The sequence below is a fragment of the Ptiloglossa arizonensis genome, chromosome 4 (genome assembly GCF_051014685.1).
Source record: "Ptiloglossa arizonensis isolate GNS036 chromosome 4, iyPtiAriz1_principal, whole genome shotgun sequence".
NCBI classification, from domain to species: domain Eukaryota; kingdom Metazoa; phylum Arthropoda; class Insecta; order Hymenoptera; family Colletidae; genus Ptiloglossa; species Ptiloglossa arizonensis.
In genome coordinates this window covers 11,308,777-11,335,365 of record NC_135051.1, presented here as the reverse complement: position 1 = coordinate 11,335,365, position 26,589 = coordinate 11,308,777, and the positions used below count along the sequence as shown (strand labels likewise).

The following is a 26,589-nucleotide window of genomic DNA, read 5'->3' as shown; positions in this document are numbered from 1 at the left end:
CGCGCTGCACACGCCGGGGCAACCTCTTTCTCGATTTCTGCGACTCTTTCGACACGTTGTGATCGCCGTAGCAATTTCTAGTTTGCCCGTCGAAGTGAACCCCGAGGGGTAACTCGAACCTCTCTCCTTGGTTCTGCCATCCCGTGTGAGAGGAACATCCGCGCTTTGCCGTTATCATCGAACCGGGGTCGTTCTCAATTACGCTCGTCGCACGTGTTATCGAAGTGGAATCTAAACGGTACAATATTTGTTTGCGATCGGATAACGCGTAAAACGAGAGAGTTCTCGCTTCTCTTTCGTTTTCCAAAAGAGTGAATCGATCGTTTGAAAATCCGGTTCGTTTCTGACGATAAGCGAACAATTCAAATGGAAAATCGGCTCTCCTGCCGTTTCTATGGAATGCACTGATATTTGAGACCAAGTGGTAATGAACATGCGAAAAACGTGAACACGTGAAACGAAAAGACGTAAACAACGCGTTCGCGCTCCGTTTAAGTGTTCAGAATGTCTGCAGCGACGCTCATGATGGGAGGATCCTGGATTACGTTCATCTTATCGATGTGTCTAATGTCGATAGTTCTGCTCCTGCTGGTGCGACGAGGGAAGTTTCTATACGCCCTGAGAAAAGTGCCTTACCCTCCCGCGTTTCCTATCATTGGAAACGCGTATCAATTATTCTGTAGCCCAGAAGGTGAGTAAAATTACCCATATCAGTTTTCAACTTAGAATCGCATAAGAAACGCAAGTTACGCTGCTTCTTATATGTTGTACAATAAGTAAAACTTATATGTTGTGCGATTCTTTAAAACTGGTCACAACGTTCTTAGCTTTTTAGGAACTAACCGGTGAAATCTACCGGACACGAATCCGTGGAAAGATTAATCGTAAGAGGTAAAAGTAATAACTAAACCCAATTAATTCATTGTTTGAGAACATGATTTTTAGAAGAGAATTTTAGAACGAACGACGTATGGATACACGTTTGTTAGAACCTTTCGCAAATGTATTAAGTGTACTTGTTGTACGTGTGTGAAAAGTGAGACATTTAACGTAACGTCACTGCTTCAAAAATCTCGAGTCCCTTCAATAATAAGAAACCTCCGAATATTATCGCAAATTATTTCTTGTCGTGTTATATTTAACAAGGTTTGAAAATCACCAGTATGTATCTTCTTTTTACATTTTCTCGCGTAGTTTATTTTTTTTTTTAACGATAATAGGGAAAATTTATCGATCTATACCAACGTAATCTTCGATTGCTTTTAATAGGAAAATTTATATCGATGAAATGTAGCGTTCTGAACGGATATTGGTAAATGTCCACACTCGATGGCGTTCGTAGGTCATATTCTTCTAAGGCATTGAACTTAACGGTTTCAAGAACACCGTGTGCAATGTTTGTAGTCTCGTGGAAAAAGAAATTAATCTGTCGATCGCAATATTTGTCTTCTCCGATCTAAATAATTATTTTTTCCGGCAATTTTTTCGTACTGCCCAAATCAACCCAGATGTGTAAAATCTAGTTGACTTGTTTTGAATATTAAATATTTTAGATTTGGAAAAAGCACTCGACCAGAAAGGAAATATAGTCGGAAATTCGGTGTTCGAATTCCATCGATTTATCGATACCAGCGTTTCGTGCTACGTCTCTGAAAATTCGCTAGAACGATGAAAATATTGTACTTTATTCGTGTGTTCGTCGTGTTTATAAAATCGACAGAAATAATATGTCACGAAAATGCGAAATATCGCTGAACATTTTGCCAGATTCGTATTTGTTTAACCCTGACATTCTCGTGCCTTTATTTTCAAATTGGCACGATACAGTGATAACCTCGAGATTGAAAAACTTCAAAAAAGTAACCGTGCAAGTAGATGCATCGATCTAACAATGAGTACAGACACTCGCGAGCATGGTATTATTACATTTTGTACAATCGAACAGGAGAGGTGTAAACACTTAAGGCATATCGGTGAAAGTTAGATCGCGTGACGCAATATCTGTGGCACCCGATACCTGAACATACGTAACTTCAATTAGACGGAACGTTCGAAGATAGTATAAAAATGATAAAAGAATTATTTTCGAAGTTATTCACTTTCGTTCCTAAGATTCGCATAAAAGAACACAGCTATATATTGAATCACCATAAGAACCGCATAAATACACGTATGTATACCGTAGAAAACATTAAAAACATTTTCGGTACGCATTAATTATTGTAACACTAACGAATAATTTAAATAATAATTTCAACGGCGCACTTGGTTTCACAGGTCGTTGAACAAACCAGGCGTTAATTTACAAAGATAAGACTTGATAATTTGGAAACAAATTAAGTTGTCCGTTTCGAATGTTAAAGTCAATCGATTTCGCGCGAAAGAACCGGGAGAAGAAAAGAAGAAAAGAGGATTTATCCATATCGGTCGTACTGAATACCGAAGATAATCGTTAGCCTCTTGCGTGTAACCAGACGAAGAAAGAAGCAGGTCGAGGTCGTTCGCAGTCTGAACAACGCTCTGGTGGTATATAATTGCACGCAATTACGCGTGTTTTAAAAAATGGGAGTTAACAGTGGAATGGCGATTTGAGTCGTACATAGTCCGTAATTTAGATTTTCATATTTGATAGAATATGGGATTATAAATAGATCGTTTTAAACATAACAAATTCAATGCTGCGATTACTTGACCGTAGAAACATGGGGTACTTTACAGTACTTAACCGTAGAAAAATTGAGTCACGATCCATGAGTTACGTTAACGATTAACGGAATAACAACGTTATTCGCAATTATCTTTAAAAATCGACCTTTAAAAATAAACATTTCACGAGTAATGTTTCCCACGTTGGGAAAACGAGTATCAACAAAGAAAAATGTACTTACTTTTTTTGATAAATTTTACCTCACGTATAATTCAACGTAGTTATACAGAGGAAATTTTTCAAAATTAAAATGGATCATAGTGTAACGATTTGGTTGTAATTATTTATTTGAATTTAATCAGAATTTGATACGTCTCGTACCATGCATTTATCACATATTGCACTGATCCTTCGTATGTTTATCTTTTACAAGCATTTCAAGGAGCCGCCATAAATAAAGAATAGACATTTACAATAACAATAGCTACCAATGTACGAAGCATCGAGAAGACATGTTTCAATTTTCATATTTATACGAATAGCCTCTTTTGCCTCTTTCTGTTTGTTTGTTAATGTTCTCGTTAAGTCAAAACTGACGCTCAATTGTCAACCGTAAGGACACAAATGAGAATAAATGGTATTTGAAACATATTTTACGCAGAGAAACAGCATGCGTTTTTGAAAATTTTTGAATATCTGTGATTCAAGTTGATAAAAAATAACCGACAAAAAATTCTACACAAAGCAAACCTTACGTATGCGAGCAATAGTGATGAGTTGAAATAAGATCGAAGATAACGAACCCGATGAGAAATTGACTAAGAAATAAGAGTCTGAAATGTCTCAAATCGTGCAATAAAACGATCGTACATCGAAGATTCACCACTATCTCAAGGTCTACGAGTCTGCGTCCGTTTTCCTTGAGCCTTTGCTGTTGGATGGCCTCGTGTTGCAAACATACACATTGCCATTTTTACCGGTCACTGTCCGATCGTTGCAGAGCCACTCCTTTGCTAGAGCTACAACCACACGTCACTGTAGATAATCTTTCCTTCCTCTATCGGTCCTATCTTCCCCTTCGTCTCTGTCACTGCCACTTTCCTTTTCCAACGAGCAATTCGCATCGTGAACACGAAAGGGGCCTAGAGATATGATAATAACGATGATTGGCCAGACCGATAACTAAAAAGGTCTACTTCTATACGGTGTCTCGGGTCGACGACCATCGGACATCGCAACTATTTCACATTTATATTTCTCTTGAGAGTTCGCTTTTCTTACGAGGACCGCACGAAAATATTTCGATATTTGTAAAAATAGATGTGCGCCTGGCTCGTCTGACTCAAGATACGATCCAAAGGTATTGGTAATCGTAGAAACAACGGTATATTTTTAAAAACTCGATTTCTGCTAGGTTGGAGAAAGTTAAACGAAAAATCCTTCTCGGTACAATCTTCAAGAAATATACCAAACGTGATAAATGTACCAATATACCAATCCTCAAATTTATCAGGAAATATCACTATACGTTTATTACTGCGTTTATTTCCTTTATCGGTTCACCGTTAGCAAAGGAATTTGCGTAAATGTACAATTTTTATGCTACAGAAGCCTTCAAGAAGATGATCAAATGGGGAAAAGAATTAGGGGATATGTACCTGATTTGGGTAGGCATGCGTCCCTTTATCTTCCTTTATAAGGCAGAAGCGATACAACCATTGTTAAGCAGTAGCATCCATATCGATAAAAGTCTGGAATACGAGTATTTACAACCTTGGCTCGGTACAGGATTGGTGACTAGTACTGGTAAGTATACTGAGAACAATATTAAACGCGTAACATGGTCGTCTCGTTAATTACCACCGTTAATGTATATATTTAATTGTAAATGAAGTTTAAATTTACGATTTTTTATCTTCACCATTTCCTCCATCTCTGGTGGTAATGACAAATTCTGTTTTTCATGAAACATAGAAACTTATTTTGCTCTTATAATTATCTAATGATTTAATAGTACTATTACAAGTTATATTTTTGCTTCTAGAAGCAATATTACTTGTTTTGTACCTGATCTGCTAGTCGGACTCGTGAGTAAGGCTTATCTAGCAAATTTTTCCTTGAATAATTTCGAATCTAGGAGAATTCGAATCGAATTTATTACACAGTGCAACACAAATTTTGGTCTGCAATATTCACTAGGTGATCCTAATGAAGGAAAAATTACATTAAACAATGTTAGTTTAAAACATACAACTAAACATATATTTGAGCTAAAAATATATTTGAAAACTAAAAATATATTCGAGAAATATGTATTTACTTGCCCCAATCATTAAAGCTTCTCTTCCTTTTTTGCTTTGATTTAAGGGAAAAAGCCTACTGTTTTCAATCTTGATTACATTTAATGCATCTTGGTGAGCAATGTCTAAAAGATCGTCCATCGACTCAAGAAATTCTTCTTCCTTTTTTTTGGCGTTTGTTAGAGCGTTGCAACTGTCACCAATTTTTCTACAATCCTATTAACTTTGTTATACTGTTATATATTGCTTTGGGGAATGCGTGGTTCTCCTTCTTTTATCACAATTATTCTTTCTTTGAATACCGCTCTACGAAACACACTTCGAACTTTCGGTACATATTAAACCAGAAACGCTTGTCGTTATTAAATACAATTAAGTACGACTCCTTTTAAAATAGTAAAATAACTGTTCCAGACGGAGAATGGTGTATTGATAAAATTCCTAAAAGAATACGTTTCGTACCTCAGGTAGCTGACACAGGTAACAATATGGTCCGGACCATTCGGTTGAGATACACCGAAGCTTGATAGTATACAAAATTTAAGAATATAAAATATATTGTGGGAAGCAATAAACAGGTACTCTTAATATATATTTAAGGAACTGTATTTCTATTCGAGAAAATAGCCACACATTTTTTAAATAATGAAGTACAAGCATATTAAAAATTGATATAAAATTGTTATAATTTTGAAACTTTGACTTGGGTGTGGCATATTATCTAATACTATACTAAATAATCACTGTATCACTTTTGATCGTGTCTTTTCTACGTTTAGTAATTTAAATGTACTTCCTGCAATTGATTTCTTTATACCAACAGACACTTATCATCGATTGGTATAAGGAAATCAATTACCCTTATCTTCTTCTTTGAAATGGCTCAACCAATCCAATTCATTTTTCATTTCAAAAGTATCATTCATTTAAGAAATTGCTTCAATTTACAAAAGATTCTCAAATGGTTCGTCATTATATTTTGCACACATTTTCATAATTTTCTTTATATTATTTAAAACATTGCGGGTTTGAAGTCATGTTCTTTTGATAATTCAATAATTAAACAGGTTTTAATGTTCTGTACACTATTAATGGGACCCAAATACATCTTATCCTTTAAACATCTTCACAGAAAACGTTCAGCATACATAGGTCAAAACACAATGCAATATTGAAAAAATAGAATTCAAACACTTCGAATCAATTTTCGACGAGTGCATCATTTACTGATATATAATCAAACATATTTTTCTATTTAAAAAAACATAGGAGTGATTTTGAAATTTTTGAAATGTTTCCAGCTCAAGAATAGATACATATATTAGATAAAATATTATCCAACACCTTTTAATTTTCGGTAAATACACTTAACTAATCTACGTTTTGAAATGTTCAGAAGTAGGTTCTTCCGATTTAGAAACTTGCATGTGTTCATTACTTGAATGGAATTAATTTTCTTTAAATCTCATTGTCAGCTAATAAATCGACTCCGACCTTTATTATCATATTTTCATAAATTTATAATAATAAAAGACTTCAAGGAATACATATGTTGCTATTGTTGTGATTCGCGTTATTGATTAATTTCAATGAATTCTACCTTTATTATACTTTTGATAAGTACTATCTTGTTTAAATAACTGAAAGCTATCTGACATGTATGCAAATAACAATTATTCATATTGTTTTATGAAACTATTTTACCGATAAAGTTAGTTGAAATGGATTTAAAATTTGAAAGATGTTGGTTTCTATATTAAATTTTATTTCAACTACGACTCTTTATATACAACGATGAAAAAAAATTCAGATATATAGATTCTTTCGTTTCAAGAAACCGCAATAGTGGAATAATAAATTATGCGGATAGCATAAAGTTTTTACTATAAATTTAATTAAAAGGTAACAAAAGTTTAAAAAGTAGGTACATAAGAAATACATTAAACGGAGTGAATTCCGTATTCTGTTACAGGTGAAAAATGGCATTTTCATCGAAAATTATTAACACCGACCTTTCACAGTGGTCTTTTGGAAGTCTACTTGAAGACAACAATGAGAGAAGCCAAAATATTAATTTCTTGTCTGAGAAAAGAAACCGGCAAACCCTCATTCGACATTGTTCCATACGCCAAACGAGCAACACTGGATATAATATGTGGTAAGTGAACCTGAGACTATATAAATCTTAAAAACTATTGCACCTTTCCACATTGTAATACCCAAATTGTATTACAAATGGCTTTATAGCTTACAACAGAATTCTATGATCGGTACGCGATACGTATCGTATTTAGTGCAAAGCATTTTTGAAATGAGACTGAATTCAAATGATGATTAATATAAAAAAATGCAGATATATAGATTCTTTTGTTTCAAGAAACCACAATAGTGGAGTAATAAATTATGTGAATAGCATAAAGATTTTACTATAATATAATAGTGGACGAAGAATTTTGTAAAAAGACTATCTATATTACCTCATGTTGCCTAGAACAGAAAATATATTTGAAAACGTTAATAATATTTTATCATTCTGGATATATTGTAGAAAGAAAGAAAAAATAATATTAGACGGAATTACGAGTCGTATAGAGTCAGTGTATGCAGTATCCAATTTCTTAGTTGGCTCTTTAGAAAATGCATTTAGTATCTGGTGACAGAGGATACTATTAAAATCTTTCTTCGAAAAGGACACTTAGGTTTGTAAAACGATTTTGTTAACTCGTTCATTTGATAAGAGTACTAAGTGTCGAACTTTTTTGCACGAATAACTATTTGTATTTGGTTCTTGTAGAACAAGAATTAGCATTTCATATACATCGTATTATATACTAATGATGTTGAATCAATGATAAGTTTTTATTATGAATTATTATATATGTTATGTATATATTAAACGTTCAAACTAGATTTATCGTAAAAAATTAAAAATAGCAATTTCGGGACAGCAGCTAAGTAGTGGCCACTAGTTAACAGTTAAATGCATCTCATTCAAAATTATCAAACGTGTCGTAATCCATAAGTCCTTTTCGGTTTGATTCTTGAGTTATTTTTGGGATTTAAATTGACCATAATGATAGTCTTATTAGAATTCGAGGATCTCGGCGGACCTTGCTTCCTTCTCACTATTTTTTTCCTTTTCATTCTCCGATTGGTTTTGTTTTGAAGAAACGTGCCATATTCGTGACCAGATTTATTTTTCCCATGTCTCGTGTAACACCTATAATAATATCATTTATTTAGAAGAAAAAATTCCTCTCGCAGAGGTTAACAATTTATATATCCACATTTTTGTTTTTTAAATTCATCTGTTCTTTCTAATCTAATTCTGTATTTTACTAATGTAAATCAACAAAAAATGATAAGTACAATTGGAGCAAGTGTCATATTAGTTATGATAAATGTGGCAATTGTTTAATTTTGAATATATTCAAATTTCCAACTATTTATTGTAACATGCCCTTAAATTTAACCTAATTCTGAATATTTTCAGAAAGTAAAGATCGTTACATATAATAATAGTGTTTATACGTGTGCGTAATATGCATAATACATAAGTTCAAAATAGTATATACTGATACAAAATGTTGTATAGTACAATATCGTCGAAATTTGAATATATTTACCATGTCTTTAATATAACTCCTGCTGCAATTGCATTTTTTGATATTTATTAATTTACATTAATAAAAGAAAGGGATTGTATTTTAAAAATGTTTCCCGATATTGTTAGTTTCTTCTCTGACAAGTAGCAATTTAAACCATCTGTAAATTCAAAACACTGTAAATCGAGGAGTCATAATTCGAAGCATAACTGTATTTTCTTTCCTATTTGGAAAAGTATGAAAAGATTTCTTTAATATGGGATTCGGATGACGTTGTTCCGTAACAACATTAATTCATCAAGAATCTTCTGGTACTTGCATATCAATAATTAGTTTATTAGACCGATTATGGTTTGTTTACTGAAGTAAGCTATCAAATGTCTCTGCATAGCCTTATTTATTTGCAATAATATCGTCGATGTACCCAATGAAATTTTTTCAAAATTAGAAAATTATAAATTGTAAGACTGTTATGAAAAATCATTTACAATTAATTTTGTTTGGATTAATACTATTTCCGATTTGCGTGCGCGTGTGTGTGTAACGAAATACGTATGAGCCTGAGAAAATGTGATGAAGTCTGAGTGTTTGGGATGAACGAGCGAGTGAGGTGTTTTCGATGCGCGAAAGAAGAACGTTTAAACTAAATGGCGGAGTGTCCAAACTAAGGTGCAAAAGACGAGCAATTGAGATGGCGCCAGATTGAGAAAGTTTGCGTGAACGTGACCAGATGCATGGAGTGAGGGAGATTAAGAATTAGAATGAAAGGGAATGAGTGCGTGTGAGAATATAGGGTGCGAGAGAAACGCAATTGAGACTTGCTGTTGTTGTTGGAGATTTGTCGAAGTGTGTCGGAATCGAAAAAAGTCCAGCAAGAGTTACTGCGAGCGAGTTTTTTCTTTTTAAATAAACGTAGTAGTAATATTAAAGGAGTTTCTTTGCTTTTCAAACCTTTCAAACTTAATCACGTGGGATTTGATAAAGATAATCTCTATACATATATCAGGGATTAACAGCCTTCATTTAGTCAAAAGCCAATGACAATGGCAGTGAGTGAAATCTGGCAATATCTGTCTATAGTTAGTGAACGAAGGTAGTAATAACAAGCCTCTACTGTTACAACTACTACCAAAAAAGAAGGAGAAATGTAGAGGGAAAACATATAAATAAAATATAAAGTAAAATATAGTACGCTACAGTTCTTTCTTTTAATAACTCATAACTCCCAAAACGCACGAACCGAAAAACAATTTCTGTCTAAAAATTTACGTTATATGGCAAAGAATAAAAAATTCTAAAACCACGTATCACCTATTTTTGTCCATACTTTATACACACAAAGTTACAGGAAAATTGATTCAATTTTAACAAGAAAAGTGACCAAGAAAATATTAGGTTGTTCGGAAAGTCATTTCGTTTTCCAAAATGGAGAATATATAATTTAATAAAATGTTTATAAACTCTAAAAAAATCGTGTTTCATTTTCACAAAAAAAACGAAATGACTTTCCGAACAACCCAATAGTTTTTGTAATATATTTTTTGAAGAAATTATTCTTTCTGCAAATTTATTTATTGATCACCACTCGCATTTGAAAACACTAAATTTGAAAAAAAGATTTCATCCGGGCCCACTACATGCCAAAATATTTCTAAAAATATGTTTTTGACCCCCAACTTTGTTGTTTCTATTTTCACCCTCTTACTATGGGTGATGGTCGATAAAAAAAATACGTGTTAAATATTTCTTTAAAAATTATCTGTCACGCGGTATCGATGTATCAAAAGAACAATTTTGATATTTTTTATTATATCCTTACAAAAATATTGTCATTGAATTGACGAATTTTTATCCGTGAACATGTACTCAATACTTCTACACTCAAATTGTTTTTAATTATAGGTACGTTATTCAAATAATTTCTAACAGTCTTTCAATTATTGCATACATAATTAAAAGTAGCCCTAATACGTCACCGGTATGATAAAACTCTTACATAAGATAAGAGAAGGTAAAGGAAAGATAATAAATTTTCTTTTGCATTTGTGGTTGAGATGCCGTTGTGTGTCTGGTATCACTTTAGTTTCACTCACGAGTTATCAGGCATTTTCGGGATCGAATTTCCAGCTACCATGCACATGTAATTTAAGACTCGCACATTGCTGTTCTATATATCTCATTTACTTCCTCTTCGAGGGACTTATTTCGGTTCGTTCAGAAAAATAATGAAATTAAAACTTCTAAACTATTGACCATTTGCGCAAACGGCCGTACATAAAGCGAACATTTATCGATTCTCTATTTATGTACAAAAATTCATTAAAAATGAAAGCATATGTTACACGTTGCTTGTTAAGCTAGTATTTCAATTCGTATTACCATGACCTTTCTCTAGACAATTTTGATGCCTTTTTCGAATTTCGAGTTACGTGGAACTTCATTCGCTTTGACTCCTTCATTTTTCGTTTCTTTTTTGGTTTTGATAATTCAATTATGCGTTGCGTAGCTACGAAAAAAATTACATTCGATGATTATTCAAGAATACAAATTCTTACAATCATAATCGGTCAAATCGCCGAAGCAGTAAATGAATAAATGATTTAATCAATTAATGTGCAATTCATTGAGTAATCAATTAATGAAGTATAAGAAAAGAAAGATCTTTTTTACCATTACTAAACAGTAATGAATTATACTCTCCGAACATGTACTTAAGTTTTATATTCAATTGTAAAATAAAATTCTAACCGATTGCTGTGAGAGCGTTAGACGAAACGTATCCAACCGGCTTGGAAGGTTGTTGATAGATCATTCGCGGTTTTGAAAGCTCGATGATACGTGGTGATGCCTCGGGGATCTGCGATGCACTTGAATATCGCAATGATTTTATATTAGCCACTCGAACACGTGGTTGAGCTAACTCATTAGTACGTGCGGTTATTTCATATAGAAAAGCTGATGCTTTCACCTAGTGTAGAATTAATGAATTTATATTTTATATAGCTCAACGCTGCAAATTTCGATACCATGAATATAATATAAAAATTTATTTACAAAAGTACATGAACAACACCATGCTTTGATATGTACAGTGGTTTATAAAAAATATTCAAACACTTGCAATCAAAAGTATTAATGAACGAAAGGATCTTATTCAAAATCGAAAAACATCCCCACCCTTCTTCCACATGGATTTTCTTTACATTTTATACATTTATAGATCTATGTGATCGTCATTAACTTCTGTTTTTAATTTTTCCCCAACTCTATATAGGACCGTACAAGTTAATGTGCCGCCCGTGGAAAATGAAAATCAATTAATAACATTTAATCAATTAAAAATATTTTAATGAACATTACATAAATATGCTATTCAAAGTTTTCTACTGAAAAATTACCTTAATCCTACAAAAATTGTAATGAAATAAAACTTATAGGAAATTCGTCATTTCGTCTCCCATCACCATTTTGTTACACTATGAAGCACAACATTAACTATAGCAATTTCCCCATCATTTGTCTCGTGGAGTTTTTCTCTACAATCTTGGTGACAATCGAAGTTGCAAGCCCGAAATCAAATCGTATGAATGAAATCACCTTTATAAACGTTAATTCAACAAGAAGATAACAAAAGTGAAGTTATGTCAAAACACATACCGCAAGATTATACTAACTTTAGTAACGTACCAAAGCTACAAACGTGAAACGAAAAAAGTAATGGCATTAATTTGAGTTGTTTTTATTGGTTACAAACATAGATCAAAACAGGATAGTAACAATTTTACTACGTACCATTAGCGAACAAGGACAAGAGATATTCAACTTGTTTAATACGGATATGGATAACATAATTTCAAGTTTGAAAAATACTTTGAGTTGTTCTTAACAGCTCTTCGAAATGAGAGCAACAAGTATGTAGTTAAAACATTCAGAAAATTATTAAGTCATGATACTTTTATAGCAAACGTGAGTTCCAATTTGATACATACGCCTTGCACACGTTATTAGTAACGTGTATTGGAGGAATAATACTAACACTTAAGAAAGTGATATCATTGACTAAAATGATGAAACAGGCACTAGAAAATGCTCAGAAGTTGGATAGTACGCAAAGCACAGAATATGCTGCAAATTTTAAAAAAAATCATCAATGTCCCAATCTCAATTAGGTCGAACAAAGCAGAAGCTAGCAATACTTACAGTACATGTGATCAACATTGTCGTTATAAATGTCCAGCAACAGGAGTTAGATACAATTTGTATAACAAAATGGGACATTTCACAAAATTCTACTTTAAAAATAAAAACAATATTAAGAATGTAGAATTATGTCAAGAGCCTGCAGAAATTTGCATTAACAAAAGCTTTGCACCAATTATTGGAGCATAACGAATGAAAAGAATGCAAGGACAAAAGAGATAAGCAGATCAAATGTTCCAATCTTTAATCTAAATAGAATGCTTGTTGCATTATTCAGTTTTTCTACACAGAAAGTATGCTATTTCGTGACCTAATATCTCTATAACCTAAATATCTTGAAAACAGTATGATATTCATTAAAATAATGAAACATCTGCTTGTCTGTATTTCGTTCTTTGTTTTCAGTTCTATCTTTGCATTACAGTCGCATAACAATCTGTCTGTCAGTTTGTGATTGGATTCCAAGGAAGAGGTAATTTACGACACCCTGAAGTGTCTATCATTTTCTCTTCTTGAATTCTACCATGAAAAGTCATACAAACTACACAAATATATAAAGAATAGAGATAAAGAAAGAAAAAATGTGGGACGTTAAGGTGCATGATTTTGGAGAAGGTTTGCTAGATAAAATCCAGATTAACGTTAAAGACTAAAAAAATCATACATAATCACTATATTGTTCCTACTTTTTACTTAAACTCTTGTTAAAATATCTTTAATCATTGGAAAGTTATTAATTTATTTTCATTTTTACCAAGCATCAGGCAGTGGTTGAAAGTAAACTTTTGACTTTATTCATACTTATGTAGAAGAAAAAGAATCGGCTGCCTACATTTTCCTTCTTTTTATGCCTTACCATGTAGTTTCCTTCAAAAGAATACAAAATTTGTTTAAAGAACTTATTTGTACCCACATTAGTTTTGAAGGTACAATTAAAGGAAGGAGAAAACTTTGTAAGTGTAAGCTTCTGCTGTTAAAGAAATATAATGTATATTCCTTACTGCTGCTTTATACACCCGGATTTCATAAAAATCTAGTAACTTCCCTTAATTCGAATAAACGGAGAATCTTCCACGGAATGTCAAACTAACCATAAATAAGATAAATGTGCACGAAATATATGAGATGTACATATGTGTATGTGTTATTTAACTACAATATGCAACATAAAAAATGTGTGACATTTTTATTTTTTAGATTCACGTATTATAAAACGTATTTTGACTTTGATCTCACTTCTTTATTTCTTTCTTATTAAAATATGTATTTATACAAAGGAAAGAGATAAATAAAATATATACATTTATAATTTTCGTAACCCTTATGTTTTTAATAAATGTCTTACAACTGTTATACATGTTGCTAAATTTTCGTTAAATCATGCCATTAGAATTCTAATATTGAAGTTTTATTAGAAGCGTAATAATATTTTGGAAATTTTAGTCTAACTTACATGTCGTGTTTATTACTGCTTTTAATTGCAAGTGTCGAATATATTCGTGAACCACTGCACACGTTTTAAAATGAAACCATTATTATTTAACGTAAACTTCTTGTTTAAAATAAAAATCTTCTTCGTACGTGACTTGGTTCCAAGAAAATACCCTCATGGTTTTTAGATAGCGTTGAATTTACAATTTTCGAAGAAATTTTAAATGATCTTTCCTTTGTGACCTGTTTGGTATATTTAGTTTGTTTTTCAAGATTCCGGGGTATCGAAAGTAATTTATCATTGTGTGGATGTTCTTGCGATTTGATAAATTGTAGTCTCTTCTGAATTGTTTTATTGATGGAATTTAACGAGAAGTTTGATTTCCAATGTCGTGTCATCCGTAATCTAGTCATTTATCATTGATATTTTTTACCACTTAAAAGATTTAGCAAATTAGGAGCACAATATATAATCTTTTTTCTCTTTAAAATTTTGTTATTTTATATGATTTCAGCCATTTTGTACAAAAATTCTATTGGACACTAAAAAATCGAATTCTCACTGCCTCCTTAGACTATTATTAAATTTAATTTCATACTATGTATAATACTTTACACAAATTTCCGTCCAAATATACAGGATGGAGGCCCGTGACACGACGACTTAAAATAATATATGCATTATTTGTTGCACGAAGAAATATTTTAAATAAAAATTCCATAGCTTCCAAGTGAGCATAAATTACTCTAGCCAATTTTGTTATTTTGTTTTTTTATCAAGATACGAAGGTCACCTTCAGTTTTTTAAATGAAATGATTAATATTTCTTCCCAAATTTAGATAAAGCATCGAATTCTACATAAAAATGTATTATACCAAATATAGTTTAGAATAAATAGTTATTGATATTCTCAAATAAGTTATCTTGAGTCAAATTTTCGAAAGATTGGTTCCTTAACGATCTTGATGGTAGGCGTTGTTTTGAGCAACATTTTCTTTTCCATATAATAAACTGTCGGCCTTAGTTTCTGAGATATTCGTAAAAAACTTTTTCGTACAACAAATGACACATATATTATTTTAAGTCGTCATGTTGCGAAACTCGCCCTATATCAGAGATATCAATTTCTATTACGTTGATATAAATACTGAATTTTTATCGGGGATTTGTGTTAAATAATAAACGTATCTTAATGTTACAGGTAGTTCCATGGGATGCCATGTTAACGCGCAAACCAATTTCAAAAACGAATACGTGCAAGCTGTGAACACGTAAGTGATGTTATTTTAAAACTGATTGCCAGAGCGCTTCGACTAATTTGAATTCTGTTCACTTGCAAAATAAACTTTAAATGTAATATTTTTACATCCTCTCTTAAAGACTAGCTTCTATTTCACAAAGGAGATTTTTAAATGTTTGGATGTCTTTTGACCCGATCTTTAAATTAACCACATGGGGGAAAAAGCACGATCGCGCTCTACGTATTACGCATGCATTCGTTAATAAAGTAAGCACGTTTCATTACAAACAATATCGTCCTAGAATATCGTACATTAATTTCATTTCATTTCATTACTGTTATTCTTATCGATAGATAATCACAGAAAGGAAAGTAGAGTGGAAAGCTAAAAAGAATGGAAATTTCAACGAACGGTCTGGTAAATATCAGGCTTTACTTGACTTGCTATTAGACTTGTCGCAAGACGGCAAAGTTCTCACTGATAATGATATTCGTGACGAGGTAAATACGTTTATGTTCGCGGGTCACGATACTACGGCGACTAGCGTCTCCTGGATCCTGTACGCATTGGGACGACATCCTCAGTACCAGGTGCTCCAAACTTTCATCACGTAATTTTGTAACATATAAAATTTATAATAAGAAGCAATATATGTAAGTACTAAAAGTAATATACGGTCAGGTGTCTTAGTTAGTGCCGAAACTAGTTACTTTCTGCTGGTACGGAAAAAATTACTTATTCTTAGAGACACTTTCTCGTGTGCTTGGTATATGTAGGATTCGAGAAAAAAAGAAAGTATATGATCATCGAAATTCAAATTCGAGATTTTCGCGAAAGGCTTTCCTGGTTGGTCGTTTTAAAGCGACACGCGTCCATACACGAACGAAGTTTTGTGGAAGGGGTATGATTTCAAGGATAGATGAAAAGAAACTTAATTTGAATAATCGTGGTAAGGTGCTATATCAAAAATAACTAATTTGAATTTTTTTAACGAAAAGAAAATGAAAATATTAGATATTCTATTTTGTGAAATATAAATATAAAGACAGAATAACACTATGCTAATCTAGTAAGTCAAATATCCAAATCTGTGGTTTCATATGTTCCTCACGGACCTTCAAGATTTCATTACTATCTAGTGGAACTGTTAAAAATCCAAATGTTGAATTTCTTGGGGGGGATTGAGCAGAGTGGGTGGGTTACTCTCCTTGTCCATGTGTCGTTTAGTTTCTAAGTTGCTAGCCAACAAGTGATCTATGTGTATCTGAAATATGGTAATAGGTTACTTCTATTATGCTGTTCTTGACCCCCAATATATGGTTCTATGCATTGAACATATAGTTTCGAGATTATTTGAAAATGACTAAGTTTAAACTTGTACTGTTCTTCAACTCATTGATTCCATTACATATTTTTTATAGTGAGAAACTAAAAGGCTGAACGCCTCTGAAACTATTAGTTTCTAAACATATGTTTATTAATCCCTAAAGTTTGTACCTATAATTTATTTACATCCTGTATATACCTATATATATACCAACGAAAAAATATTTACATCGAAAATTGTATCGTTTCAAGGGAGATATTATAGAGTAGATGTAACGTTTCATTGGTGTAAGCGTTTCATACATGACGAAGGTTATCGTTATTTTTATGTAGCATTATAGTTGCATGTGAAACAAAAACAATATCCTACAGTGATCAAAAACATGCAAGATAATTTAACCATTTAATGCAATACATATAGAACTGGTTATCCTTAAGGTGTGGTTTTACTATGCTGCTTGAAAAATTAGATAATTTTTTTAAAGTAGAAAGTATAAAAGCTACAACATAAATGTATTTGAAATTTTAACTACTAATTTATCTAAATACCAATAGTACAAATTTATTTTTACAAAAAATAAAATAGAGACGTTATATTAATTATCACTTGTTGAAAAAGTGAAATATAAACGTTCTCCTCCACTGACGTAACAAATTGCATCTGTTCGATAAATTTGAAACAAAAAGTTCGAACGGATCTTTCTTCAGAATAAACGTAGTAATAAATGGTATAATTGTAGAATGGAAACAAAAAGAGAAATTCTACAATTTGCAGTGTTTTGAAGTAAAATATTCAATTTAAGTTGTTTATATAATAATTTGCGCGTCCTTGCACATCTAAATAGTCAAATTTGTATGAATGAAATTAACAACACTTTACCGACCGGTAGCCTATTAATAGGCTTTTTGCCGCGAACGCTCACCGTTGTTTTATTACCCTATAATAACAAAAAGCGAACAATAGACATAGTAGGAAAGTTGAAAAGTTTGGTTTAACGTTTCTATAGGCATAAGAAAAAGGCTTCTCGTACCTTCCCACGCGACTGTCTAAACAGTAACAAAATGTTCAACACTCGTCCAGTCGGTAAAGTGTTACGTTGGACTGGTGATGGGCTGTAATGTACTTGTATTTCTAAGAAAGGACTCGACTAATTCAATAGATGTGTACTGTTTAAAAGTATGTTTGAATCTATCTATTTGCTATTTTTTTCTTGCACGTCGACTTTTTCGTAGTCTTGACTGGTGATGCGGAAGGTGGTGAAAAGAGAAAAATAGCACGGGATTGGCTGTTATGAAGTGAGTGGGGGTTGTTTGACCACGGGAGGGAAAAGGGAAGATTTCTGCTCACATGTGTTACACCCGAACGCCCAGGTAAGGCTCAACGGCGACTTGGGAATTTCCCGGAGTGCAGCCAACGTGCCAGCCAGATACGCGGCAGCGTCGCTTCTTTGTGTCTGCACCGGTAATAAACCACTTTCTCAAGTCCCCGTTCTTCGTAATTAATTTTGCGACTTAACAAGATACGTTATTTAGGATAAGTAGATCAAATTTAATAACGATGTATTTAATAGTTTTTGAGACATATCACGTCATCTTGAAGAAGTTTAGTTTTTAGAGAGAAATAAAAAAGCGTTTAAAGGTTCAGGTAAAGTATTTTTTCTTCTGTTTATATCTATTAGATTTATTTTATATAACTCGAAGAAAATTCAATGATGTACACTTTAAGTACAAATAGACAAATGGATAGAAGTGGAATATAATTTTGAAAAAGTATTTGCAGTGATCCTTATATGCAGATACATACAATAGCTCAAAGTAAAACTCGGAGGCTTACATTTTCGTACTTTGTGAAACGATTGGTAGTGCAAGAAAAAAAGTTTGAGCAGAAAATAAGATTATTTTCATGAAGCTTTACTTACAAGTTTCTCGTCTTACTTAGTGCATCTTTCCAACTCTACTTTCTTACTACGTCTTTTCTTATTCTTTCTCTTACTCTTACTCATACCGTCCTTACGTCTTTACCAGTCTCTTCCCGTGATCATACTCTTACTCATACTGTCACTACGTCTTTACTAGTCTCTTCTCGTGGTCATACTCTTACTCATACCATCCTTACGTCTTTACCAGTCTCTTCTCGTGGTCATACTCTTACTCATACTGTCACTACCTCTTTACCAGTCTCTTCTCGTGGCCATTCTCCTACTCATACTGTCACTACGTCTTTTCCAATCTTCTCTCGTGGCCATCCTCATACTCATACTGTTTCTAAAACGCTTCTCTCGCACCCTATATACCTACGCACATTCATTCTCTTTCATTCTAATGCAGTTCCATGCTCGGTCGACTTGCAGGGCCCCCTGTGAAGGGTCGTCCGTGCCCTTCGGGAAACCTGGCAACAGACCGGTGCCAAATGTTTACCTAAACGCAGATCCGCTTTGCATCCGGTCTGCATTCGAAGCCCAAGTGTTTACCGCATGCGATACATTTTTCTAGGCCTACACTCAAAACAGGCCCAAGTGGGCACGGAAAATTTCTATACCACATTACCAATCATTTTATAAAGTACAAAAATGTAAGTGTCCGAGTTTTACTTTAAACCATTCTACATAAATACATACATATCTACGATATGTCGTCATCGATCGGTGAGCTGTCATGTCATCGTACACGTCGTAGCATGCCGATTAATATGCACAAAGTAATGACTCGAAATAAATTGGAAAAAATTATATCGCATATCTTCAAATGTTCCTATACATCGCGAAACATTGCACAAATGTTGTTGCAATACTTTAGAAATATTTGCAAACGACGGACGATTTTCAAATATTTTGTTAAATATTCCAATGTTCTAATTCCTCAACGACTAACATTTCCTCTATTTAATATGCCGGTAACAATAGGCATATTGAAAAGATTCAAAGCAACAAACATACAAACTGATATGCCTTAAGAGTCAGTGAGAGACAAAGGTCTATATCAATGTATAGTCTTTTCATAATTCCACCAATTTCACAAGTTTTTTAATGAAATTTAAATAATATATCCTTAAATATACATACTTTCAGAAAATTCAATTGGATTATTTTGATCCGGCAAGGTTAAAACTTCCCTTAAGGCTTGTATTTAAATGAATTTCTTTTACTTTAAATGTATAGATACTTGAAAAATGAACACTTAAAGAACGCTTTCACTTATTAAAAAATTATAGTCACTATATAATGTCTCTCTCGGAATCATTCAACCTTCGCATAAACAATTATTTAGTATCATATACCATTTTGACGACCTTTGCGTGCGATAATTAAAATGACTACTCGTTGTTTAAAATACATTGTTCAAAATAATTACGAGTATATTATTTACTGATAATCCTTTAATCCTGAATAGGGTGTCCAGTACATTAAAAACTCCGATATATTATCAAAATTAGAACTTATCTACACAGCATTTCCTCTATAGGTGCCCAAAATTTGATAAATTTTACCAAGTTATCGAAAAATGAGATTTCCTAATTGCTTTAAGTAGTGCATTCCTTCGTTGTATGAAAAGAATAATATATTTTTATTAAAACAACATTAAATTAAGTTTCTTTATTTCCTTCCCATTGTAGGACAAAATTCTTGAAGAGTACTACAATGTAACAGGAACAAAAGAATTAACATTGGATGTACTGGGCAAACTGACTTGGTTAGAAGCGTGTATAAAAGAATCTTGGAGGGTGTATCCAGTGGCGCCACTTATCGCAAGACAAATCTATAATCCTATTACTATATGTAAGTATTAATAAATGTTATACATATCGATGTGAATATCTTTCATTTAAAAACATTTTCTTTGTGACCAATAAACATGTCATTTATTTATAGGTAACAAAGTATGTTTTAAATATTTTATCTGGTTTTAGTGGGGCACGACATTCCAATAGGGTCGACGGTCATTGTCAATTCATTTCTTCTTCATCGTGATCCTCGATACTTTCCAGAACCAGACACCTATCGGCCAGAACGTTTTCTTCCTAACGGACCAAAATACCCTTCTTATGCTTTCGTTCCCTTCAGCGCAGGATCTCGAAATTGTATAGGATGGAGATACGCTACTATGATAGTGAAGGTTCTCATTCTTCTTTTGCTAAAAAATTTTCGCATAGAAGCAATAGATACCGAAGATCAGCTGCGCTTTATTAGTGAATTGGTACTACACAATGCTGATGGACTTCAATTAAGAATTACCCCGAGAATAGAGCAAACCTTCGGGTAGCTGTTCTGCAAGAGTATCTAATCAATTTAATGGAACGGACGAAGATACTTTTTTCACATAAATTGCAGAATAATTAAAACATTAAAAATTTTGTTTAGCTAGTACCAAGTGTTGTAAAAAAGACTGATTTTTTTCTACATATCATACGGTCAGAAAAATCCTATTTTGTGATAATTTGACTGAACAATTATCTCGCATTAATCGAGTTTATTATCCATATTCATTTTAAATGAAACAATTTATAAGGAAATTAGGCTAAAGAAATTTAAGGATGACTAGATTGTTTTATACGTAATTTATGGCAGCAGTTTCTCATCGATTCCTGGAAAACAAAACCTTTAGCAATTAAAATATTTTTTTAGTTTATTTTAGAATTTTTTTTGGAAGAAAATGTATTCGTGCGTGAACAAATTTTATTAAATTCAAACGATTTCATATTTATACGTAAAGTGATATACAAAAATAATAATTAGATAGTTAACATAGTGGCACCGGTCTTCTTAGGTTTTATTTTTAATTTTTTGTTATTAAACATTATTAAAAAATTCTTATTATTTGGCATTAAAATTTTATAGTTTTTATTTTTTTTTTAGTAAAAGTCGAGTACATTGATAAAACAATATACACAATTTCAGCTATTCCAAATAATACGCTATTTAAATTTTGGTTTCTTTTTTGACTTTTTTTCTACTAACGACAGCAATCGTTTTAACAGATTTTAATAAGAATAAAACAAAACGGGCATTTGTTTTTATTTCACTAGAGAATATACTTCCTGTTTTATTAAACATTTACCAATACGTTCATAGACTCCCAGGGGTCAATATTTGTAGTCCACAGTTTGAGAAACTCTCATCTATGCAGTATAGAACACATTGTTTTCGATGTGGTCTATAGACTATGGTCTATTACCTTCTAGTTGTATCTTAGAATATCGCTTTATTATTAAACATTTATTATACTTCGAAACTATCATTTTTTGCATCGTATAAGTTGTACTGTTCTATAATTAAAAATGTTGATATTTTGCAAACTTTATACTTTCGTCATATAATTATTTCGTATCATCCAAAAAAGTGCATAGGCATTAAATTAACAAAGTCATGTTGTGACTACACTTAATAATTATTTGTGTACGTTGTACAGACATAAATATTTACGAGTCATTATGATTGAAGTAATCAATCGATTATTACGCTCAATTGTTTGAAATTTTTAATTATCATTAAAAAATGTTTGTAACTTCATGCTTACTTATTTACCTTCATAAAATAATATTTATTTGTGACCACAGGAAAAGAAATACAAAATTCTGCATCAAAGATTGATTTATTATTTTAAAAACATGATATCAATTCTGTCATAACTATTTTTATTAAGCAATCATAAAATTCTTTCTCAAGTACTCTACATTTGTGTTATCAAAACAATAGTAGAACCATAATATTTTTACATTTTATAAAACACCTCTGGCTTATAAAGTGTGTAAATATGATATAATACTATTATTATTTCAAGTAATAGCTGTGAGTACTTTATTTGCATATTTCATGTCTTATTAGGAACGTCAAGATTTTAAAAGCAAAAGTGACGTAACTATCTCTTGATTTTTTTAACTCTTTTAACTTACATTGCTCTTATATCAATGATTTACCAGGTTGCTCAATAAGTTTTGTCGTTCGATAAAAACGTAACTATCTTTTCATTGTTTTAACTCTTTTAACTTACATTGTTCTTATATCAGTGATTTCCTAGATTGCTCAATAAGTCTTGTCATTCGATAAAAACGTAACTATCTTTTGATTGTTTTAACTCTTTTAACTTACATTGCTCTTATATCAGTGATTTACTAGGTTGTTCCATACCATCGCAGCTCATATTCGTCGTCCATCTTTCCATGATCGGAGCAAAATTTATAGATAATTATATTTGATTATGTAAAAAAATCTCTGCACAAGTGGCGTGTGTTGTTAATGCGTCGAAAACAAACGACTTAATGGACATTATTGGGCAGTTACTGATAACAAATAAACGGCACCAAAAGGCGCTATTCGCTCGGACAGAGCGACTTGGATGAGCGAGCAACTCTGCTTGAATGCCTATAGTTGAGTGCTTAAAAGCGCTGTTCGCCGCGAAAGGGTTAAATATAATGTTTCTTGTTGTTTAAGCTGTAACTTTTAACTGCAAAAAAATATCGATTTGATTTTTAAGGCAAAAAATCACAAAAAATTCAAATTTTTCAAAGGTTTACCATTTTGCACGTTTTCAATTTTTTTAACCATATTTTTTTGCATTCTTTTAATTTTCATACTGGTGACAAATTCAAAAAATATTCAGAATTGAAAAAAAATATGTGCATATTATAACAAAAAACTCAGAATAGGGAACTTATTTTATGCTCTTTCAATGGTATAAGCCATATCTTGGAGAAACTTCATCTTCAAGTTATAAACATAGATTTCGACTGAAATTTAGTGGGAATCAATGTACTTTTGTTAAATACACATTTTAAACATGAAATATCGTTTTATTTTTCTCAAACTTTACTATAAACATATCATTAAACTATGTATTTGTACTATATTATGTCATATTCTATTCATAAAATACATTTTCTTAATACTTCTGTACTGCGGATCAACTCAAAAAGAAATAGCATCCATTATGCAATTGTCACAAGCAACAATCAATCATATTATTATGTCCGTAAGAGATATTATTATTACCAGTTTTATACTTGGCCATTTAAATAACATTATCAAAGAAAACAAAGATACAATTATTATTTACTTAACACTAGATTTACCAACCAGACAAAATGACTGGTTCCAACTGTTTTCATAATGAAATTTACTTTAAATTCCATGTAATGTTTTCTAAAGGTGTTAATATTTTTCTATTCCATGTATGTGATCAATTTTACAAATTCTTCTTTTTCCTCATCGATTGATTTTCTTTTAAATATAAATGATGTATACCTTAATATTACAAAATCTGTTGGTAGTATTAGTATTAAATAAAAATTCAAATTTTCGTATAAATTGTAATTATCGGGTCTATATCTTTAGAATATTATACACATTGTATTTTAATTAATTACACAACAAAGAAAAACAAGAAAGTGTACATCAGCAGTTGTTTTTACTGAAACAAAGTATTGACATATTTAAAAAAACTTGCTTTTCCCTACAAAATAAAATGAAAGTTTTATAATATACGCAGGAAATTTCCTTGGTTCAATAGCACTTATATGTTTATTATTTAGTCAACTATTCTTGGAAGAAAACACTGAAACATACAAAATTGGTTGAAAAATGCAAGAAATAACTGCTTCAGAACACAAAGTTAAAATAAATTTATTTAAAAAAGGAAATTCGTTTTTTACTATTGCAATCATAGTAAAGAGAAGTCGTTTTACAATCAGAAGCATAATCAAACGATTTTGTAACACTGAAAGTGTAATAAATGTTCTGCAATGTGGTTGCCCGGAAAAGTTGAGTGAACGAGGAAAACGGAAAGTTGATATTGTGAAAAAAAAATCCTACCAGCACTTTAACACCTATCGAACATCTTTGAGCTCATTGGGAAAACATGTTCTAAATCACCTCATTACAAGTAAACAACAGTTAAAACAAATGTTATTAACAGAATGGAACACCATAAGTGCAGAAACTATACAAAAATTAATACATTCCATACCAGATGCGTTTAAAGGCCATAATAAAAAGATAAGGGAAGACATACAAAATACTAGACTAAATATTACATAACAAAACTACAAGTGTGCCAATATTTTTATTTCAGTGGAAACAGCTGCTAATGTACATTTTTTTGTTTTTCTTTGTTATGTAATTAATTAAAATGCAATGTATATAATATTCTGAAAATATAAATTACCCGTAATTACAATATTCTGTTAATTTTATATATATAGTACACTCACCTCTACTATCTATACAATAAATGTTCTCAATGTAGGACCATTTTATAAATCCTTTTTATAACAACCACTAAAAAGTAACTAAGATCTTTTGTTGATGTTTTATTCCTAATTCATTTTAGAAAATAAGGTGGGTCAAACAATAGCAATAAAGTAACAATCAAATTGAAAAGCAATTACTTCACACACATCCATTTGTTGACTCCTAATCATAAACCGAAGTGACATTTAACCTAATATTACATTTTCATACTATGACCTTACATGTAAGTGCAATAAACTTTTGTGAAGTAGTAGTATTATAAAAAAAAAAGTACTGTGCATATGACATAATTCAATTTACTACAGAATTATGATTACCTAACATTGCGTTATTAATAGACATGCTTACTATTGAATTGCATCCGAATCAGGAAAAGCAAAGCGAAACATTTATTTCAATGTTTCTTACAGTTTAGAATAAAACAGCTTATCGATAATTAACATCGTAAAAAATTCTTATAATGCCAATCCAGGATTGTCAGATTTCCTGCTAGTGCTTTCACTTAGCTTTCGCACCATTAACTGGAATAAGATTAATAGAAAGGAAACCACACGGAATGGTAAGGTAAAGGTGAAAAGTAAAAATAGTGAAAAATAAATTTATAGTGAATAATATTGTTGGAAAAACATTCAAATTAACATTGTATGATTAGGTTATGGCTATAGTCACGTTATTAAGGTTACGTTACGATTCAACGTTGCGTTCTGCTATTAATACGTTGACGTCATAGGTATTTGAAAAGATATTTCGCAGGATGTAATAAAACTTGTTGAATTGTTAAAAAAGTAATATGAAAATGGTTTATTAAAAAAATTATTTAGAATGTAAAACTTGAAAGAATTCTATACAAAGTTGAGGTTCGTCAGGGCAATTTGGACAATAAGTTATTGTTTTCTTTAAATTATCTCGAGCATTTGATCGGTTCGTTCGACATCTTTATTTGCATAACAAAGTTTGCATGCGCGTCTGTGTCATGTGTTTTCTGCCGAAATCATGTGTTTTGTCGATAAAATTCTCACGTTTAGTACAGTGGTACTCGTGGTCTGACGGAATTTCATTGAAAACGCGCGCGGCAAACACATGTTAATGTGCAATTCCCACATGATTTAAAGGCTCTCCAACCATGATGGCATCTAGTATGTTGGCCATGATGGCATCTCTCAAAGTTCTAGTATGTTGTCTATTAGCGTACGCTACCCATTGTTCTGCGAATTTTTTACCTTATCAACGAATCTACAGATCTTTGGTTTTTAAAATTTTCGATAACCTATAATTAATGAATTATGGCGGTAGAGGTCGTATGTGAATTTTAGTGAACAGATGAATCGGTGAGCCGCTCCTCTAAATAATTTCAACCCATAATAGGTATTTCATTCGAATATGGTTTAACGTATAGAACGATTGACTGGACCATGCTTACGTAGAGGCGCTGAACACGGTCGTTCGGACTTCGTAGGTCAGACCTTCCCGAAACTGACTCCGAAGCCAAGAGCTTCTCTCTGCTTCTATCGATCGAAACATTCAACTGTCTTGCCACTCTTAGCCGACCACCTGTCGCTACCTTTTACCTGCCGCTTGAGCTTGAGTTGCGTTAT

General features: G+C 32.0%; 3 protein-coding genes across 4 annotated transcripts; 1 reads left to right on the top strand and 2 right to left on the bottom strand.

Moving 5' to 3' along the window:
• LOC143145600 (cytochrome P450 4c3) lies at window positions 1–21,339 on the top strand. The gene is made up of 8 exons (XM_076309123.1): window positions 1–691; window positions 4,256–4,453; window positions 6,920–7,105; window positions 15,386–15,455; window positions 15,565–15,691; window positions 15,779–16,015; window positions 20,365–20,527; window positions 20,659–21,339. Exons 1-8 carry the CDS (start codon window positions 505–507, stop codon window positions 21,009–21,011), a joined length of 1,521 nt encoding a protein of 506 aa, XP_076165238.1. The 5' UTR covers window positions 1–504; the 3' UTR covers window positions 21,012–21,339.
• LOC143145602 (uncharacterized) lies at window positions 5,054–26,589 on the bottom strand. Of its 2 annotated transcripts, XM_076309126.1 has the most exons (3): window positions 26,415–26,589; window positions 8,058–8,167; window positions 5,054–5,155 (listed from the first exon to the last, which is right to left on the bottom strand). In XM_076309126.1, the coding sequence occupies exons 1-3, from the start codon at window positions 26,513–26,515 to the stop codon at window positions 5,127–5,129; spliced, it is 240 nt and encodes a 79-aa protein (XP_076165241.1). In that variant the 5' UTR covers window positions 26,516–26,589; the 3' UTR covers window positions 5,054–5,126. The 2 variants fall into 2 exon arrangements, with proteins under 2 accessions (XP_076165241.1, XP_076165240.1); XM_076309125.1 differs by lacking the exon at window positions 5,054–5,155 and having other exon boundaries at window positions 7,716–8,167.
• LOC143145462 (uncharacterized) lies at window positions 10,928–11,742 on the bottom strand. Its single transcript, XM_076308857.1, has 4 exons — window positions 11,730–11,742; window positions 11,562–11,629; window positions 11,301–11,520; window positions 10,928–11,058 (listed from the first exon to the last, which is right to left on the bottom strand). The coding sequence occupies exons 1-4, from the start codon at window positions 11,740–11,742 to the stop codon at window positions 10,928–10,930; spliced, it is 432 nt and encodes a 143-aa protein (XP_076164972.1).

Excerpts from the sequence above, each read along its gene's own strand:
- LOC143145462 (XM_076308857.1), bottom strand. Across the intron at positions 11,521-11,561 it reads ATGGTATCGAAATTTGCAGC|GTGAAAGCATCAGCTTTTCT; the intron begins GTTGAGCTATAT and ends ATTCTACACTAG. Across the intron at positions 11,059-11,300 it reads TAACGCTCTCACAGCAATCG|CTACGCAACGCATAATTGAA; the intron begins GTTAGAATTTTA and ends TTTTTTTCGTAG.
- LOC143145602 (XM_076309125.1), bottom strand. The coding sequence starts at position 26,515 with ATGTTTCGATCGATAGAAGCAGAGAGAAGCTCTTGGCTTCGGAGTCAG. Across the intron at positions 8,168-26,414 it reads ACCGTGTTCAGCGCCTCTAC|GTGTTACACGAGACATGGGA; the intron begins GTAAGCATGGTC and ends ATATTATTATAG.
- LOC143145600 (XM_076309123.1), top strand. The coding sequence starts at position 505 with ATGTCTGCAGCGACGCTCATGATGGGAGGATCCTGGATTACGTTCATC. Across the intron at positions 4,454-6,919 it reads AGGATTGGTGACTAGTACTG|GTGAAAAATGGCATTTTCAT; the intron begins GTAAGTATACTG and ends ATTCTGTTACAG. Across the intron at positions 15,456-15,564 it reads TACGTGCAAGCTGTGAACAC|ACTAGCTTCTATTTCACAAA; the intron begins GTAAGTGATGTT and ends CCTCTCTTAAAG.